Source organism: Lagopus leucura, unplaced genomic scaffold (genome assembly GCF_019238085.1).
Source record: "Lagopus leucura isolate 7727_CA_CO unplaced genomic scaffold, USGS_WTPT01 Super-Scaffold_100001, whole genome shotgun sequence".
NCBI classification, from domain to species: Eukaryota; Metazoa; Chordata; class Aves; order Galliformes; family Phasianidae; genus Lagopus; species Lagopus leucura.
This window is the reverse complement of record NW_024962262.1, coordinates 74,855,785-74,875,608: the sequence shown is the minus strand read 5'-3', so window position 1 is coordinate 74,875,608 and position 19,824 is coordinate 74,855,785. Positions and strand designations below refer to the sequence as shown.

At 44.8% G+C, this 19,824-nt stretch overlaps 1 protein-coding gene across 1 annotated transcript in view; it reads left to right on the top strand.

The window, feature by feature from the left end:
• The window catches only part of HUNK (hormonally up-regulated Neu-associated kinase), a 57,098-nt gene that overhangs the window by 53 nt on the left and 37,221 nt on the right, over positions 1-19,824 (top strand). The window contains 2 exon segments of the mRNA XM_042867779.1: positions 1-215; positions 19,013-19,305. The exon segment at positions 1-215 is cut by the window's left edge and continues 16 nt beyond it. Coding sequence (XP_042723713.1) covers positions 1-215; positions 19,013-19,305 — 508 coding nt within the window.

The following is a 19,824-nucleotide window of genomic DNA, read 5'->3' as shown; positions in this document are numbered from 1 at the left end:
GCGGCGGCGGCGGCGGCGAGGCGCGGCGGGCGGCGGCGGGCGCCGAGGGGAGCTTCCTGGCCGCCTGGCTGAGCGCGGCGGCGGCGGCCCCGCGGGAGAGGCTCCGCGACTTCCAGCACACCAAGCGCGTCGGCAACTACCTGATCGGCAGGAAGCTGGGAGAGGGCTCCTTCGCCAAGGTCCGCGAGGGGCTGCATGTGCTCACCGGAGAGAAGGTATCGGGACGGGAAGGACCGGCCGGGGCGGGAGGGCGGCCGCTCGGTGGCGCCCCGGGGGTTGTGGGAGTCCCGGCGGTACAGGGAGCGGTCCCGGGCTGGGGCTGCGCGACCTACGCCTTGCGGGGGTACTCGCCTGTGTCCCCCTTTGCAAGGTTTGTGCTTGTGAGAAAGCGCTGTTTGAAACAGCACGATACACAGTGTCCTACCGCCGACCAGCGACGTGTGAGCGGTGTGTTTTTGGTGGCACGCTACGTAGACTTCTACCGCTGATCGGTGACACAGTGCAGACACTCCTCGCTCATTGAAATGACAGGATGTGCTGCGTGTGTCTTTGGCGGTGTTACGGTTCGGTGAGCAGAAGTTGCTGATAGTGCTGCACATCACAAGGTGCCCTCACGTGTGTTGTGTTGTTTCATCTAGTAAAGAAAATGCACCGAGGAGCTCTGCTTCTCGTCTCCTATCTGCAGTCCTGTAGTGGAGTGTTCCACCCATCAGTCAGGCTCTGTCACGACGAGATGAAGAGCAGCGGGCGCTTGGCTGTGCATTGAGCACGGCACGGCATGCTGGAGAGCCCTGCTGCAGGGCTGTCCCGCTCGCGTTGAAGCTGGCGGGCAGAGCTCTGTTTAACACTGGGCACCCCGCTGCTGCCGGGTGAGCTGAGAACAGCAGAATCTCCTCTGGCTCCAGCAGCGCTGCACGTACGCTATTGTTAGGGTTGCATCTCTATAGGGTTCATGCAGTTCTAGGCTTGTTTTTTTGTTTTTTGTTTTTTGTTTTTTCCTTCTTCCAATAAGTTTGTCACAGAGTGAAATTTTGAGTAGAGCTATGAATTTCCTCATGACAGAAATGATTGCTGTCATATCGGAATGCAAAAAAGATTTTTTTTTTTTGTTGTTCTTCTCTTCTGTTACCAAGCGTGTGCTTCTCCTTGGTAACAGATACATCCAATGATCCTTCTGTTGATAAAAGGCACATGCACACACACGTCCTTCCCACCTCCACTTTTTGGGTTGCTACATTTATCTCTGTCTGTGAAGAGGCAAAAATAAAAAGCCCAACCACACGCCCCTCTATCTCAGCTGCCAGGGCTCTTGCTTTATTTATTTATTTTTCTTCCCCCAGTGTCTTGAATAAGACATGTTATGACAAAGTGACAAGCAGAAGCTCTAGTTGAATCTAGAGGAATGGGCTGCCCAGAGAGGTGGTGTGGTCACTATCCCTGGAGGTGTTCAAGAGCCGTGTGGATGTGGCACTGAGGCACGTGGACAGTTGGTGGGGATGGGTGACGGTTGGACTGGGTGATCTTTGAGGTCTTTTCCAATCTTAATGATTCTGTGATCTCCCTTCCTTCCTGCTGAGCCTTGGTATCCCTATTTGTGGCCATCTGTGGCAGTCTCTGAGTGCTGTCTGACCTTATCTTCTGTCATAGGATCAAATCAGGCTCTTGCTGTTGACTTCAGTGGGTGAAAGATCAGTTGCATAGTTTTAAACTCACTAATTAAGGGTCCATCCTACCAGAATATCCACCTATTTCATTTCAGGTATTTATGGATAAGCAATCTGAGTTAGTGGATGGAGATAAGAGCACTTAATGACTTTCTTCAGGTGAGGTCCTATCTCAGTGCGGTTCCTCTCTCTGACTGGAGGGGGAATGCTTTCCATCCCACACATGGTCTCACCTGAGGATCTCACCCCATCCAGGGAGCTGGTGGACATTCAGCTCTTCAGGGCATGTTCCTCAGCCACGCTCTTGTGTGGCCTCCAGCCAGAGGAGGCTGAGGCGTGCTCAAACTGGATCTGCCTCACAGCTGCTGGTAGCTCTGCCTACACTGAACCCACCACAGGCGACTGAGCTCTGGCTGTAACATGAGGAAGAGAAGGAAAACATCTGCTTCCTTGGACTCCTTTCCCTGGGAGTGTGTTTGGGAGGAGGCTGAGGCTGGCAAGTGTGGAAAGTGAATGAGGAGAGAAGGAAAGAGGCAGCATGCGAGCCAGGATTGGCAACGCTGAGGGACAGAAGGAGGTTCTGTGGGAAGAGCACATTTTCATAGAATCGTTTGAATTGGTAAGGACCCTTAAAGTCCATCTGGCCCAACACCTGCAATGAGCAGGGACACCCACAGCTCCATCAGGTGCTCAGAGTCCCATCCAGCCTGGTATTGAGTGTCTCCACAGGTAGGGGGCATCCACCACCTCTCTGGGCAACCTGTTCCACTGCCTCACCACCCTTACTGTAAAAAACTTCTTCCTTATATCCAATCTACATCTCCTCTTTTTTCGTTTGAACATGTTCTTCCATGAGAAATGTTATTGCCATGGCAAAGTCCTTCCACAAGAGCAAGCCAAGTGCTGGAGAATTAGGAACCATTTGGTACTCTAGTGTCAGAGCCCAGGTGAGCAGTGTTGGGCACAGACCTCCCAAGAACACCTAACAGAGTCAGGTTGATGCTAACAGAGTTACCCAAGGCATGAGTAAGCAGCTGTTTGTGACAGCCACACTTGGCCATCTCTCCATGCCCACCTCCATCCCTTAACCCCAGGAGTGACATCGCACTCATCTGGAGTTTGAGGAGAGTGTTGCCCTGTAATGGAATGGCATTGGCCTGCATTCAGCAGGGTGAGGGGCAAAGATTGGCCGGGCTTAATCTTTGGGTATGTTAATTTGCAGGGAAAGTTAATCTGCAGGAGTGTGCACTTGAAGTGTTTGCAAGTAGGGCACAGTGAAGCAAGATGAGGAAACAAAGCCCTCTCCTGCAGACGGCTCACTGGATTGCTGTAGTCACTGCAGTTTTCTAGGCTGATGCTTTATGAGCCTATTATTCCAGGATTAGTGCCTGCATGTACTTTGAGATAAAAAATAATTGACATCTGATTTCTGTCTTGTAAAGCCGTTGTCGAGCAAGGGCGCTGCCTAAGTTTCAATAAAATTGCGGTAGTAGTGTGAAGTAGGGGTCTTACTGCTAATGCCTGGTAGCTGTTTTGGCACAGTCCAAGCTGTTACGGTCACCAGAATATCTGATTTCAGCGAGGGTGCCCAAGCAGGTTTTGATTTGCAGCAGACTTTAGTGACTGTGGAGGAGTTAATGCGCATTATTGTTTCAGAAAATTGTGTATTTAGAAATGAAATCTGTGGATTAATGAGTCCCCAGCCAGGCTCAGATCCATTGCACTGACACAATGCATTGTACAGAATCAAGGCAATTGCAGAGCGAATGCCAAAAATCTGCCATTACCTCACCCTGAAACGGCTAGAAGCTGAAGAGGTCTTCAAAAGAGCACAAGATGCTGTGTGCTGTGGGCCAGGCGCTAGTTGCTTTACCAGCTGCTCCAAGGGCAGCTGGATGGGCTGTGCACATTGAGTGCAGTGCGTGGGACTGGAACCAACAGCTCCTGAGCACGAGAGGGTGAGCTAAGGTGAGGCTTTAAACCTTCACTATGAATGTCTGTAGCACTGGATTTGAAATCAAATCTTTTGCAGCACTTCTCGGGGTTTGTATTACCAGCATGTCAGGCATGTTATTATTGTCTGGGCTGGAGAAATGTTTGGTAATGCCTGATGCAATTAAGTGTATTTTAGCTGAGCACAGGAGAATGTTGAACAGATTATTCTTTCCATTGCTTTTGAATAAAAATATCACAGCCTATAATCTAACATTTTTGGGTAGAAGGCTGATTTGTTAGATCAGCGCAGGCAGTCTTTATTGCCAGTCCTAAGGAAACAGTTTCTCTCTGAAGAGCGAGCCAATTTAGATTTAAATTGTGGCTATGAAACCCTGCTGGGATAGCTGCATTGTTATCCCACTAACTTGTGGAGCCTCTGCCCAGGATACTCCCAGTTTGTTCCAACCCTTGCGCTTGAGGCTCAGCATGGCCTGTCACCGGGCAGCAGAAAGCAGCCATTGCAAGATAATGTTTTCTGTAGTTCTAAACAGCTGAAATTACATTCCTATCAGTGCAGCAGGGGTAGCATCATGCTTTGTTGGTAGGCTGACCAGATTGTGCCATCTGCTGTGGACCCCGATGAAATGACTCCATAACCCTCAATAATTCCGTGTGGCATTGCAGGATGGCCCTATATTGAGGGGAGAGAATGGTGTGAGCTGAAGTCTTCATAAGCAAACTTGACCTGAGATTGCTTTTACCTTACTTTGAAGTATAATCTTTGTCTCTACAAAGAGAGAGATGGAGGTAAATTGAGTCATTTGATTTCTCATCTGCTGAAAAATGTGTTTATCAGTTTCTCTAGTGCTATTGTTACACTCCAAAAGGGCCATTTTTAGTTACAGTTAGTTGAGTAGTTTTCTGTAACAATGTTAGTGGGAAGCAGCTGCTAAAAATACAGTTTACCAGCTTTTATGAAGGTAGAGCAATTAATATTGAAAGTGGCCTTTTCACAAAAGGGTTTGCTTTCTGAATGCATTTCTGTATTAAAAATACTTTAATTTCTTTTTCTTTCTTTCTTTCTTTTTTTTTAAAAAAAAGACTTGTGGAAGTGCTACGTGGGCAGTGCAAGCACCCTGTAGAGAGCTAGCAACACCCATTGCAAACCCCAGGGAGGGAACAGGGGAGGTGATCTGAAAGCACACCTGGGCAGCGGTCTCACAGGCTCTCTGTCCCCTGCTGGTGGCACATTGGTGGCATGTAGTTTTGTGAAATGCATTCAGAGCATCACTGGCACGTTTCTGTTTGAACATCATGCGTTCATCAGTGGGTGTGAGGCTTGGAGGAGTTGCACCTTTGTTTTGGGAGCTCTAGATACCTCCAGGGAGGCAAAATGAGATGCACTGGTGCTCTGGCAGGTTGTGTGACTGCCCTGCATCAGCCAGCGTGGTTGTCTCCTGAAATCCGGCCTGTGGCTGAGAAAACTGTTAGACAGCTTTTACCTTGGTCTCAACATCTCATTTCTAATCTCCTGCTCTTGTCAAAGGGTGGTTGTTGAGTTGCTTCTGGATGTACCACTGGAAGCAAAGGCTGGAGCGATGTGTTTTGCACCATTTCCGTCTTCCAGCAGCTTTTCCTAGAATAGTCACCAACCATTCAGGAGAATATAGGCAGGTGGACGTAGAGAAGCATGGACAAAGTAGTGCTGGTGGATAACAACAGATGTTACAGTGCCATATTTCCCCATGCTGTGTCAACTTGGCCTTGAGTAAATTTGCTGTTTTCTTCTTGTGCTCCACCATGGACTTGAGAGAATGGAGGCTTGACTTGGTGGCTAGATGCCTTTGGGCATGTTGGCAGATGAGATTTTTGCCTCCTTTCTGCCCTCAATGACTGTGCCACCCCTGTGGCATTCCTCTTCTCCGTTTGGGAAACAAATGTGGTGTGGGATTCCCACTGAGGACTTCTGCATCAGGATTCTCCGCTGTCAGACTTGTCTGTGCCCAAGAGTCAAAGCTGCCCTATAGTATTGCTGGCTTGGGAACAGAAAATTGTGATTTATGCTCACACATAGTCCTAGGATCTTAACCTTTGATTTGAGTTTTCAGGTCTTTGTGCGCATGCGGGTTGCTTTAGAACCATCTTACCAAGCAGATGGGCCAAGAAGTTATTTCTTAGTAAACAAAAGCCAAGTTTCTGGTGTCGTCACTGGTCTTCCAGTTCCACGCTTTCCTTTTGTCTGCTCCAAAAACTGTAAGGTTTCAGGCTGCTTCTCCTTCAGTGATACTTGTATATCAGTTTCTTTGACGTGTTTGTGCTCTCACTGTAAATATTGAATGAATAGTTCTCTTCATGGCCATTTCTCTACACATTTTTTAATTTTATCTATCTCCCAAAGAAAAGCTTGTTTAGAGAAAGTACTTACCATGGATTTGCGTGGTGGCTTTCTTCAGGGGTGCTTTACATTTTTATTAACAGCTGCCAACCGTTACACCTGGGTGATGTGTTATGATGCTGCTTGTAATTGTAGGCACCAAGGAAATGAAATGAGGGTGTTCCTGCAGCCTTAATTTTGACATTCCTGTGCTTTTAAGTGTTTGCTTTCACAGCTTTGACACTATTCTTTTCACAGAGGCTTGTATGTATGCAAGTAGATGCATAATTTGTATTGAAGCCACTAAATGTGTGCTTTGTTGACATATGATACTTCAGAGAATGATTTGAAGGGTGCTGTAGCAGTTGCAATGACACAAGAGAAGACTTGGCTGGAAGCAGGACCAGAGAGCTGGTTGCTTTGTCAGCACAAAACTCCCCAGTGTGTGTTACGAAACGTTTAAGAATTTGACAGTAAGGCAGACTGCTGATGTGCAATCACCTGCTCAGTCTCGTGTAGGAGCACCTGCTAACAGTTTGTTCGCAACTAGCTGCAACAGGCGCTTGTTATAAAGCTACACTCTTGCCTCAAACCCTTTTCTATATTGCCCCCTCAGAGTAAGCAGGTATAGGCTTGAATAGGCAAGAGACTCTGTTAATTACTGCAGTCTGTCTTCCGGGAAGATTGTTTTAATATTTTTCAGCTGTAGCTTGCAACTTGCTCTGCACTGAGCCGAATTGATGCACATGTGGCAGTTGCTTATCCTCTTGAGATAATCTGCTTTCAAGTTTACATTCAGCGGTTTTGAGGATGTCACTAACAGTGCATGTCAGCAGTGTGCTGCTTTTCATATAGACCATCACAATTTTAGTGACATAGGCGGGATTGGGGAAAGCTGAGTGTTTAAGTTGAATTGACACCAGGTGCTGATCTTATGTGGTACTCACATCTGGATCCTTGTGTTTGTTCTTGCAAGTTTTGTATTTTTAACATATTTAGTTATTAGGCGTGTACAGCTGTGAGCCTGTTTTTGCAGGCATGTGTTACCTATAAGTGTCTTGGCAATTAAAACATTTCTTTCTTTCTACGTCTTGCAGTTTGCCACATCTCTCTCTGCAGTAGGAGCTGGAGAATGCTACCATAGCTTCTTGCCTTTCAGTGGACATAACACATTAGGCATCTCTGCCCATTTGCCCTTGTGAGTTGTTTGTTAGCCGGCACTCAGGAAAATTGAAGTTATTAAGGAGCAGCACTTACCCTTCACAAGGATATAACTCTGTGAGTAAAGCGGTCATAAGATGACACAGTGACCCTTCTGATGACTGAATTGAAATAATAGTCTAGAAACCAAGCTGTTGTGTTCTATAAACAACTGTATATAGATGAGCTGGAAGTCTGTGTGCTGATTACACAACTCTTCAAGGTCTTGAAGAAGGATCTTAACCCATCCATAACAGCCTGCTGTAGGGAGTCCAGTGTGCTGTAGGGAGCCTGCTTTGGCAGGGGGTTGGACTGGATGATCACCAGTCCAGTTGGTGCCTTCCAACCTCTAAAATTCTGTGATTCTGTGATAACTAGTGGTTATGTAAATATTGGCCAGAAGAATAATTATGTCAATTGTTGGCTGATCTCCTTAAGGGCACTAATGTAGAGTTGCCAGTGCTTTTGGTGGGCTGATTGAGCTGGTGCAAATGAGGAGGACCAAGAAGGCTTTTTGTGGTAGGTTTTACTGGTCGAGCTGCAACCACAAGCACGACCACAGAGCCCACACTAGGGCAGAGTATGCTCATTCTTAAGCTGATAAGGTAAAGCACTGCCAAACCTGTTTGGTATTGAAGCATAGTCAAACCTCCTCCTCATGAAGGGAAGGACCACTTCAGGAAAGAGGGTGAGCAGATAATGTGGTCTGACAGGGGAAAGCACCCATAAAAACTGATCAGAAAGCTGGTGCCACCCTGACCAAGCTTCCCGTTCTATGAATGCTTTGCTGCTATACTGTGCTGCTGAGCTACAGGCTTGGCACTTCCAACACTTGTCCCAACAGAGCTCTTCTTGTTCATGGTGTGCCATCAGAGCTCAGAGGAAAATCACTGCAACAAAGGGAACTAAAAAAAGATAAGTTATATATACGGAAGTTCTTTTGCTCTCTGCCTGTTGTGGAAGATTGTCATGGAAACATTTTTTTTTCTTTTTTTTCGGGGAATAAATTTATTTTCTGTGGATAATGCCCACAAAGCTAAGAGAGAGAACATATATGTAAGAAGCTTCATTAGAGATGCCTAGCATTTGTAAATGTTTTATCTCCTATATTTGTATCACTACAAAGGAGAGTGATACCTGGTCTTCAAAAGCAGTGTCTCCTGTTGATGTAACAGGCATCTTTTTTTCTTTCTTTCTGTCTTCTCTAAGTCAAGTTTTGGATTTGATCACTGAAATGCAAAACAGGGATTGTTTAGCATGGAGTATGGTACTCCATAATTACTCTTCAAGTCCGTGATCATGCAAGTGGGAAGCAATACTGACCACAAGGTTTCACACACATTGGTGTTGGAAGAATGCTATTTGGTATCGAATCTCTGCTTTTGTTTTCCCCCAAGCAATTCGAGATCCTCATCCATCTCGCTGTGACAGAAGTTTTCAGCACTGAAAGGGCAAGTTGTAGTTTATCAAAAGCAGCTGGATAGGATATGGTTCATTTGTAACCAGAGCATAATGCATGCCTTGCTGTGCCTCAGCTCTAGCTGCTTCCCAGTGTTCTGACAGCATACTGGGACCATGTCTGGGTAGAGGAGGCCTCTGCTTCCCAGCAGTTGTCACACTAATTTTTCTCCATGATGGCTGTGAATAGCCATCAGCTTCAGACGGTGTAAGGTGAGTACTTTGAACATCTCAACTGGTTTTCTATCTGCTGCAGTGTCTGCACATCAGGTTCCCATGTGCTTGTGTGACAAGACCTGAAAAAACATCTTTCCTGCTAGCTGATAATACCTCGAGCTCAAAAGAGATTTCGTATTGAGTGATGGACGGTGTTTTAGCATGTCAGAGAGCCCCTTTTTGCAAAATAGCTAATATTTGGAAAGTGATACTCAGCAAATATTTTTCCATTTCAATGGCTAGGCAAATCCAGCTGTTCCAGGCATTCAGATACACGCTTTCTTTTGGCAGTACATGGCCCAGGCCTGAAGGCTGGTTTTGACAAGTTTCTAAGGATTTCTTGAGGAACGTCAGTATTGCATCCTCATTTATCTTTGCCTCCGGCTTTCTGCCACTACCACGTCCATCATTCGCTGCATAATCTCTTTTGGCTTGTGTAGATATCCTTAGAGGCCGGGGAGGTAAAAAAAAATGTGCTCTTGTCCCTCGGGGGACACCATTATTGCTACCCCATTAATTAGCTGACCGAGAGAGCAATGAAAGGTCACCGGGTTTCTGCCGAAGGCTAGATAGACCCCAGCCATGACCCACTGTGTTCTGCCCGTAGATGAACCTGTACCCACACCCATATGTATCTCATGCACATTCAGCTGATTTCCATGTATAGCACCGAGCAAAAATGTAACTTGTTTCTGAAACTTGAGTTTCTGTTCAGAATGTCTGGGAAGGGCAGAACTGCTGTCCTTTCTTTCGTCAGATAAGGGTGTTAGCTTCTGTTTGTAAGTGGGGAGTAGGCAGTTGGCTTCACAGGAACAGCAGAGTAGTAGTATGTCCAGGAGAAGATAACAGTTGTTACTCGTGAAGTATAGCATGAAATTACCCATAAATACAGCATGAAGTAAAAAACATATTGAAGGGAAGTATGGATGAGAATGGCTCTTCTCCAGTGAAGCGGAGCTGCTCTGTAGAAACAGGCCATGTCAGACAAGGCACTAATGCATTAGATTAGCAGTTACCTCTTTTTTCCTTCCCAACTGACTGGAGGAGGAGGAAGAGAAAGAGGGAGGAGGAATTACAGAAATATGGGGAATGTCATACTGTGTGAAAGGGAGTAAGGTAAACCATGAGGAAGCTCTGGAGCACAAGTCTGATGGGGAGCAGCTGAGGGAATGTGGGTTGTACAGTCTGAAGAAGAAGAGGCTCAGGGCAGACCATATCATTCTCTACCTCCACTTGAAAGGTGGTTGTGCTGAGATGGAGGTTGGCCTCTTCTCCCAGGTAACAGAGATAGGACGAAAGGGAATGGCCTGAAGTTGCATGAGGAGAGGTTCAGGTTAGGTATTAGGGGGAAAAAAAAAATTCTCAGCAAGAGCAGTGAGGCAGTGGCACAGGCTGCCCGGGGAAATGGTGGAGTCACTGCCCAGGGAGGAGGTGTTCAAGAGCCATGTGGATGTAGCACTGAAGGACAAGGGCTGGAGAAGTACTAGGCATGGGCTGATGGTTGGACTGGATGATCTTAGTGGGCTTTCCAACCTTAAGGATTCTGTGAGCCTCTCACTCACAGCCTTACGATGCTGTTTATTTTAAAGCCGTCATACAGTCTGCCCTTGCACATGGCATGGTGGGAGCAACCCCATTGTGTGTCCTTACGAAGGCCAGTGCCTTGACACATCAAAATTCCAGATTCTTATGGAAACGCTAATTTTGCTGTGCTGATGCAGTAGGCAGCCAGGTGCGTGGGTGAGTTGGGCTGTCTGTAGCAGCATCAATATTTGCATGACTCTTCATGACACTTCGTGTCTTCAGTGCCACAGAGCTCAAGCAAAGATCTCAGAGTTTTCAAAATTTGCATCCCCTTGATGTCGCTGCTAATGGCTCCCAGAGTATTTTGCCTAGCTGTTCTAGGACAGAGCTATTCTCCTCACATGTACAGGCATTAGTGCCTAAAGGCATCATGGTCATCATCGTCCAACTTGACTTCCTAAGTAAGCTGATGTTCTCTTTGAGAGTATCTGTATCAGTGTTTTATTGAGTTATTGCATACTTCTAAGAGTGGGGAGGGTGGGAATTCAGAGTCTACTTTCATCTCGGTAAGACAAGATGTTCCTTTCACTGCTTCACTGCACCTGAAAAACATGGATTGTATTTGCAGCCTGAGTTTGCCCAACTTTACCTTTTGGGGAGTTAATTTTATTTTGTTAAGGAGCTGTCTATTATCTGCAGTCTTTTTCTCGTGCAGGTACTTGCAGAAAACCAAGTCACTGTTTATCATTCTTTTAATTAAAAACTTGGAGCTTCAGTCTGTAACTCTGCCAAGTACTTCATGGACCTCGGACTGTTCCTGAAACTCTTTTCAGAAGGAACTCTTTGCAAACTTTCAACATCGTAACCAAAGTGCTTGCACCATCAGTTGGTTGCAGTAATCTAATAATAGTCCCTAGTGCCATGTGCAGGTGCAATTAATACCTTTTCTTCCTTTAACAAATACATCCTGCTTATGCTTTTTAAGCAGGTTAGCTGTGACAGCAAGATGGTTCATTTACTTATTTAAAATAATCCACAATCCTTTTGCATGTTGCTGGGTGCTATCTTTGTTGCATTGTAGGTAATGGTAAGATCTTATCTTCTGGCGCTTTGATTCTTTTTGTTCAGGCTGCCTTAAATCTGAAGCATATGAATGAGCATACTCTGAACTACTTTCCTATTTAGAAAAGTTTATGCTTCTTTAGGGGCTGATTTAAACCTTCCCTGACTGTCTAGTCTGCCAACAGTGAGAGGTCCCCTGCATACTAACACATTTGTCCTGTACTGATCTCTGCAGTAGCTTTTTTTGTCTCTTGCTAACTCCAAAACTTTGGGCTTATGCTGTCAGGGACTCCGAAGAAAAGAGAATATTTTAACAGAAGTGACTCTTCCCCACATCTTTTTTTAATTGTTGATTTTCCTAATGCCAGAGCAAATAAAAAAGGAAAAAAAAAAATATTTATAATATACATATGATTCAGCTACCCTACAAAGAGAAATACAGAAGTTATCAAAGGTTGAACAGCACAACTCAAGAGTGAAGTGCAGAGATGATACTGCTTGTTTAATGTAAAATCTCAATGCAGCTCTCTCTGTACAGCTACTGAGAAGCCTTTTCAGTGTGTATATATGCATATGCATATATGTTTAACTCAGACTCAGTTCCTCCTATGCCATTTGTAGCAAGCATACCAGGCAAAGAGAAAAGGTATCAGATGGCCGTGGTTGAGTGGTTGCTCTTCTGTATCCTTGATAAATAGAACAGATGTTATTCTTGTGGCAGATCTTTTGCGTTGCTGTAGGTTTGGTTGATTGCTGACTTTGCTGAGATGAGTGACAAGGCTGTAATGAGAATAGATAACAGTTGCTTATCTTTTTGTGATACTTTTAGAAATGCTCTGCAGTCTTGTCTGACAGCAGTTCTTGAAGGGTGAATAGGATGCTATCATTTGTTAAGGAGTTGGGAGCCATGCAGGGCAGCCAGGAGAGCTCTGCCAGCAATGTCCCCCGAGCAGCATTAAGCAGATTCTCTGACATGGCTGGTATGGGCTGCAAGGCAATTTGGCCAATGCCCAGCAGCAGGCGTATTGTCTTCCTTACATGTTAGTGATGTTTACTCCTCCAGAAGAAGTTAAATTTGTGTTTTATAATGGTGCTTACACCAACAATCGTGGCAGAAAACCTCTGATTTCTTTCTGTCCCAAGCAGAGTATGTGTGGCCCTTTCTGAAAGAGTACAACTTACTGATTGCTGGTATGCATTTACTTGGACGACCCTTTTCTATAATGCTATTTATTAAGATACCAGAACTTACGACATAGGAAAATATTCTTTGCATTAGCTGTTAAATCACAGTACATTTTATAGTACAGCAGAGTACCTTTTTCACTGCCCAGCGAAAAAGTTGACATTTTCTAATTCTTGGATTGAGTTATGTAAAGCAACTTCTTGTATGTCTGGTTGGTTGGATGCCCAAACCAAGATACTCTTAAAGGGATTGCTTTCAGGAATGTACTGAGACTTGGGCAGGCTTCAAAGTTAGGTCTGTCAAATATGATTTGAATTGGCCACCCAAAATCACCAAGCAGCTTTGAAAAATAAGCTCAGATTTTTGTAGTAAGAACAGTGGTAAATACAAAGCAAGCTACGAATAATGCTTTTCACCAAAAGGAGGGAAGAAAATTAGCTCACTGCAAAAGTTGTCTTGGGCACTGCAAAAAAGAACTGGAGATTGGCTTGTAGTAACGATGGCTCTAGGGAATATCTGCACGGTATTCCTATTTGTCTCATTCTCCTGGCTTAGCTTGAAAGTTTGCTTCAGGATGGAGGCCCGGGCCTTCCTATTAAGTGTCCTCTCAGCTGCGCCCTGTAACCTGTGAATGAATGGTCAGGATGACTGGGACAGTGCTGAGAACTGGCTCTGCTGCCTGGCTTGGTGTCACCTCCAGCAGGGCTGCCAAAAGTAGTTCCTGGGGAGGAAAAAGAAAGAAAGAAAGAAAAAACAAAGGAAAAAAATAAGGAAGAGGGGCAGATGGGAAATGGGGTGTCCCTCCAATAGTCCGTAGCTGGAGTTTCTTCTCTTGTGTTGTGTTGGTCTCCTGGCCAAATCCCACGGTGCCTGCTGGATTCTTATTCAGACTGGCTTCCTCTCTGTTCAGCTGAAGTTCCTTTTGGCAGAGATCTGCAGGAACTGGCTTCCTCTTATTTAAAGCTAGGAGGGAATTTGCAGAGGGAAAATATTCAAGTGGTTGGAGGAGTGGGAAAACTACTTAAGAGTCCTCAAAATGTCGTACTCTTATTATGGGAGGTCACACGCAGCCTTCTGTTCTCAGTAAAGTTAAACATGTCGTAACACTTTTTTGTCAGACTGGTGCCACTGCCATGAAGTTGTTCTTCTAGTCGGTATTGCACGTGCCTGACATGAGTATTGTTTAAGACCTCTTGACTTTGACTCAGCAAACAGGTCATTGAGAAAACCCATTTACTGGCAAGCAGAAAGGCTTCTTTAGCGATGCATCCTTCTGCCAAGTGACAGCCTGCACAAAGACACTCAATCTGGTAGGCAAGAAATCCAAGGCTGCTTTTGGACCTGAGTCCTCTGAATGCTAGCTTACCACGTGACTGCAGTCATTGGCAGTCATACGATGGTTAAGTTAGGTTTTATTCAGGTGGAATTATGGTCTGCCTTTAACTAGATGAAGCCTGATATTCAACAGGGAAAAGCTGGGTAGAGAGAGATATTTTTATTGTAAAACCTCTGAAAAACATGCTGCTCTCTGTCAATTTTGCATGTGTTTGAATATTAGCCCTATGTATTGGCTCTGGGGCTTCCTTGGGGAGCTCAACAGAAAGCCACTGCATGCTGCAGGCCAGCTGAGCCTGAGGCAATGTGTGCTGGAGAAAAGACAGACTTAGGCTTGGCAGCAGGATGCTGGTACACTTAGCCTTTTGTGGGGGATCTGGTGAGGCGTGTTTGCAGATTTGAGGGCAGGGGTCTACTGCTTAGGTAAGTTGTTTCTCCATCAGTAGGTTTTTCTCTACCTTGTAGCTGGGGAGGAGACGTGGAGGATGGAAAAGACAAGGAGGAGCCAAAGCATTGTTTGTCCTTGTGTAGGATTGTGGGGAAACCCAGCTACTTTCCCTGAACTGCCTTCTGTGCTTTGTTGCAATTCCTTGTGCTGAGGCATGGCTGTTTACAAAGACGTTGCAAAATGTGCTTTCTCTGGATGTCTCAGTCATCCAGCACCTGAAGCCCGTGCTCCCAAATTTCTTCAGACAACATCTGGTCCTCTGAACTGTGTCTTTTCTGCTTTTTCTCAGATCATTGCTATGACTGTTTTCGTGCTGTCTGGTGCCAGCCAACTCCACCCCCTGCCTCTCTCTGCAGCTCCAGAAACCCTCCTAAAACACTGACTGGCAAAAATCCTCCACCCACGTGTGTCAAACGTGTGCCTTTGTTTGGGTGATGGCACGTGCCTGTATTTGCTGATGTTGCTCTAGCTGCTGGGTTCTGCAAGCATCGTGACTGTCTCCTCCAACTATCTTTGCAGAATAGTGGTGTTTACACTTCCCCCTCAGCTCCCTTCCAGTACGCTTTAGCCCAGCCTGAACTATTTTTGTGCAACGATTGAGAGAAGCAGCAATTGCTCATATGATGTATCACACCATAAACTTTGGAAGGTAATTCATTCCAGCAGTAATTCTAGGATTCTGGAACCAAAAATATGGCCTGTTATTCATCTCTGTATCTCATAGCGTAATCTAAACCATTTATTTATTTACACAGAAAAGGTTTACATAAAAGCAAAGTGTTGAATGTCAAGAGCCACTGTTGCTACATATTCAGAATAATTACTTGTTTTATCATTTGTTTTTTAGTTCTATGCCAGTGTTGGCCAACAGTTCAGGTCAGGTGATAGAGATCAGAGAGCCCCTACGTGAAACCTGGGAGAGCAAAACAGAATAATTGTTCTATCTGGAGTAGGTTATGAAAGCTTGAACGCGTTTGTTTTATGGTTAGGTAACATCTACAGTATTTTCTATTTTGAATGCATTTTCCTTATATATGGAGGGAATTTTCAGATGTGTACACAGATACATGAGGCTGTGCATATTAAATGCATTGGGGCACATTCCTTCTCCACTTACCCTGGTATAACTCTGGGTGAACTCAAAATCGGGGATACTGAGCTAAGTCGACCCTGGAATTACTGAGTGCATAGTTTGATCCTTAGAATTCTTCTGTATGCTTCAGAATTGAATTGTATATTCATGGAAAATACAAGAAACCTGAACAAACAATCACAAAAGCGACCAGAGCTCAGACAGTGCGTACCCATTTGCACAACTCTTGTACCATGGGACACATTTCATTTACTAAAGCAAAGGGACCCTACAAGAACGCAAAAGCAAAAAGAGCAGTGAAGACGGAAGGTCATTGACTAGGAAGGCAGGAAAATACATGAAAGGGGTATGACAATCTGGGATGAGCTGAGAGGGAGAGGTACAAGTCAGATGCAGTTACGGAGAGTGGATATGGAAGTCAATAGGCTGCTTATGTGTTGGGGTCAACTGTGTATTTTTCCTTCAGATATATCAAGTTTTCTTTGCAGATCTTGGTTTTTGAATCAACACTGAGATGGGGAGAACAGCATCCATCTGAGATATTCCTGTACTGTGGCATAGACTTAGGAGAGGAAGAAAGGTGCTGCTCCTCCTCCAGGAGCAAAGCAAGATGCCACTGAAACCAGTGTCCTGTCCGCTTTGGGAAATGAAGTCTCCTGTAGGCTTAACTGGCATTTCAATCTTTTCCCTGTGCAAAGCCATTTTGAAACAAAACTGTTATTGCCTCTTTTGTTAGCTGTGTTGACAGACCTCTTGGACCCAGTGTAAGGGATGTGGAAGGTACTGGAAGTGTAGCCCAGAGCAAAGCGTGGGTATGAAGTCAGCTCTGCTGAGGTAGGTAGGGTGCCTGTCCAAGCATCTGTTAAAATCAACGAGAGAATTTGTCCTTAAGGCACAGATAGCAAGTTCTTTGTGATAGTAAAGAAATTGCTAAGTAATTGTGTGCATGTGGTTGGCTCTGTCTCTCTGGTTCAGGTGTTTGCTCCTGTTGCCCACAGCTTTGCTCAGCCTGTGTAGGAGACATGCCTGCATTTAGTAATGCGCTTTTTTTAGTCAGTGAATTCAGGATGATTTCCTGATACGTATAACAGGTTGCCGCTCCATTTTGTTAATAATCCGTATTGTGTATCCCACAGCTGTGGAAAATATCAACATTTTGATGTGTGGTTTTTTTTCCAACTTACGCAGAGGTTGTGTTGTGCTGCCAGCAAACAAACTGGTATATCATGTTTCTGTTACCCATTAATTTGTTCGTCCTCACCAGAATGACTTCTGTGGTTTGCTGTCCATCTGTGTAAGCCTCTGTGTTCTTGGTTTTATCTCACTAGATGGAAGAACTTACTAATCTAGGACTGTTTCCTTGGTGAATCACCTGAGGGTTTCAGAAATAGTTAAGTAGAGCTCTGATTTGCCTGTTGTCTTATCTCACAATGAAATGATCTTTCTTTAATGTGACTAGTCAGGAACGTAGCTCGCAGGCATTTATGGCTCTGATGCTTCTCCACATTTCACCCAGGCAGCTGTCATGCATGTGGTGTTTAGCCTTGTCTTCTTATCAAAGGTATTTCATTAGAATAATCTTCTAACAGCAGAAATGGATCCAGATAACAATGTATACCACAACACTGACTTCTGGTTGTTAAACTATTAAGCCCAGACTCCTATAGTTTTATTCTTCACGTCCTCTGCCAGTAAAAATTTGTCTTTGACTCAGTCAGTCAAATGACCTGGGTCAAATTTGGTTGTTGTATTTTTTTGGGTTGCTTTAATTTTCTAAAGGAAGACCAAATTGTTCACTACTTTAACCTTTCCTTGGCTTGTGGAAAGCAAGGTAAGGTTAGCCAAGCTGGGAACTGCCACATGCTTTGATGTGTGCTTGGCATTTCCCGCGTGAGGAGTGTGGCCAGCTGTGTTGTGTGTAACTTTGTCTGCCTGCTGTGGAAGACCAGCAACCCCAATGCTATGAATTGTGATGATGTAGTTGGCTGCAGCTGGAAGCATGCTGTGAGTGGGTGCTCACATCAGCTGCGAGGAGGGATGCCTGTTTGACTTGGGCTGTTTTCTGAGTGCTGAGAGTTAGCAGTCAGGTCAGTAAAACTCCAGGGCCTTTCTTCTTGTTCCTCCTTGTTGTAGGAGTAAGGTGATGCAGGAGATCCTCCGAGGCCAAATCAAGGCACACAGCAGATATGCAAGTGTAGCATCTTTGTGCCTCCCTCATGGAGGGCAAAGGGATTGTGGCATTTCTTGTGCCGTTTGTTGGCCTCGTACCTGTGCAAGCAAGAACCTTTTCCATCAGTTCCATGCAAAATTCAGTGTCTCACAGGAAGACCAAGCACAGCGTTTCCCTCTCTTCATCCTGGCAAATGAGCAACTGTCACTTTGGTAACAATCACTGAGCTGTTGGGGCTCAGAGCATGCATTGAAGGACTTCCTTTGTTGCAGAGCTGTGAGGAAATGAGGAGCAGGGGAGGAGGATTCAGCGCGCCTTTGTTACTCAGCTGACATATGCTGTTAAATCATTATCTGGCACAGCTGACCTGGAAGTCTGCAGCACCCACTCTAAATAAGAAATCTCAATAAATAGATATCTACAAATTTGAAGCAGATCAAAGCAGATACTTTCATTGAAATAGTTTAGTACCTCTGTTAAAACAGTAAAAGGAATCAGGTTCTTTAAGCATGCTGTAGCATAGCCAGCCTCCTCCTTTTGTTCTCGTGTGGTGTTCTGCATCAGCAGTAAGAATGAAAACACTTGGAGAGGGGATAGCAAATGCCGTGATGTAAAATCCCCTCTCTTCTGTTACGTGCTTTCATGATGAGCTTTGGTTGACATGGACAGCTCTATATAGTGTTACATTTAAAAACATAGTTTTGCCTTTTAGGGTTTTGCAAAGTTGCTCAGTTATAGAGGTAATGAGGAGATTGTTTCTCAAGTCTGCTTTAAAAGAACGTGGAGAAAAAAAAAAAGTGCCAGGAGGTTGGTACCAAAATAACTTTGTTTTTAGTGGTACTTTTTTTTTCTTTTTTCTTTTCAGTCATGTAAGAGCTAACACTTGGCTATAGTTTAAGAAACTTGTCATGGAAACATAGAATCTCAAATCGTATGGCCTATGTGGGGAAAAGCCAAATATGACACATCTTGTAAATATCAACTTGGAGACTTTCTCAGAAAGTAGATGACATTAAATGTCCAGCACTGTGTGTGCTGAGTATTTGGAAATGGTTAATGACATTGTTGCCTGCCCTTTGTTACTGATTTCCTCGCAATAACTTTTATCTGTCATCGCTCAAGGGGATAAAGAGCTAAATTGTCAGGCTGGGCTTGCAAAAGCAGCTGTTTCTCTGACCTGGGTAGCTGTGCCTTAAACAATGGTGTATCAGTTGAGAATGACATAGTTTTATTTATTTATTTTTATTTTTGAGGTTGTTTGTGCAAGGTTAAAGCAATAAATCACTTATCGATTATCATAAATCAATTATGATTGCTAACAATCCCCTCTCCTCCATTTTTCACTAGGTGGCAGTGAAAGTAATTGACAAGAAAAGAGCCAAAAAGGACACTTATGTCACCAAGAATCTACGGCGGGAAGGGCAGATCCAGCAGATGATCCGCCACCCAAACATCGCCCAGCTGCTGGATATTCTGGAAACTGAAAACAGCTATTACCTTGTCATGGAGCTGTGCCCTGGTGGCAACCTGATGCACAAGATCTATGAGAAAAAGAGACTTGAAGAGCACGAAGCACGCAAATACATCAGGCAGCTCATTCTGGCAGTAGAACATCTTCATCGGGCAGGCGTAGTTCACAGGTAATCTTGAAAACCCTCTCTGGAACAAATGTATCCCGGAAGCAGTATCTATGCATGTGTTTATGTAGCAAGGTGACTTCCTTTTCAAAATGTATTCCAGCCAGCGTTTTGGCTCATCTTTATAATACTGTTTAGATGTTCAAATTTTAGACAATAAAGGTATCTCCAGAAAGCACTTGCCTGAAAGTTTAACTTTAGGTGAGCACAGAGGAGCTGCACCAACTCCATGTCCTTCAGCATAGGCCCATACTACTGTAGTACTGTTTTGCCTCTGAAGCTCTGTACCGCTGTTACCTAATGAGCAGCTGTGCTGTTCCTTTGAGGGCGTTGTCTCTGCTGTTTTGCAGGTGGAAATGCAGCAGTGCAGGGAGATGAACCCATTTGCCCAATATCAATCAATGACACAGATGGGATGAACCATAGAATCATTAAGGCTGGAAAAGACCTTTAAGATCCCCCAGTCCAACCACCAGCCCACCCCCCCACGCCCACTGCCCACGTCCCTCAGTGCCACGTCCA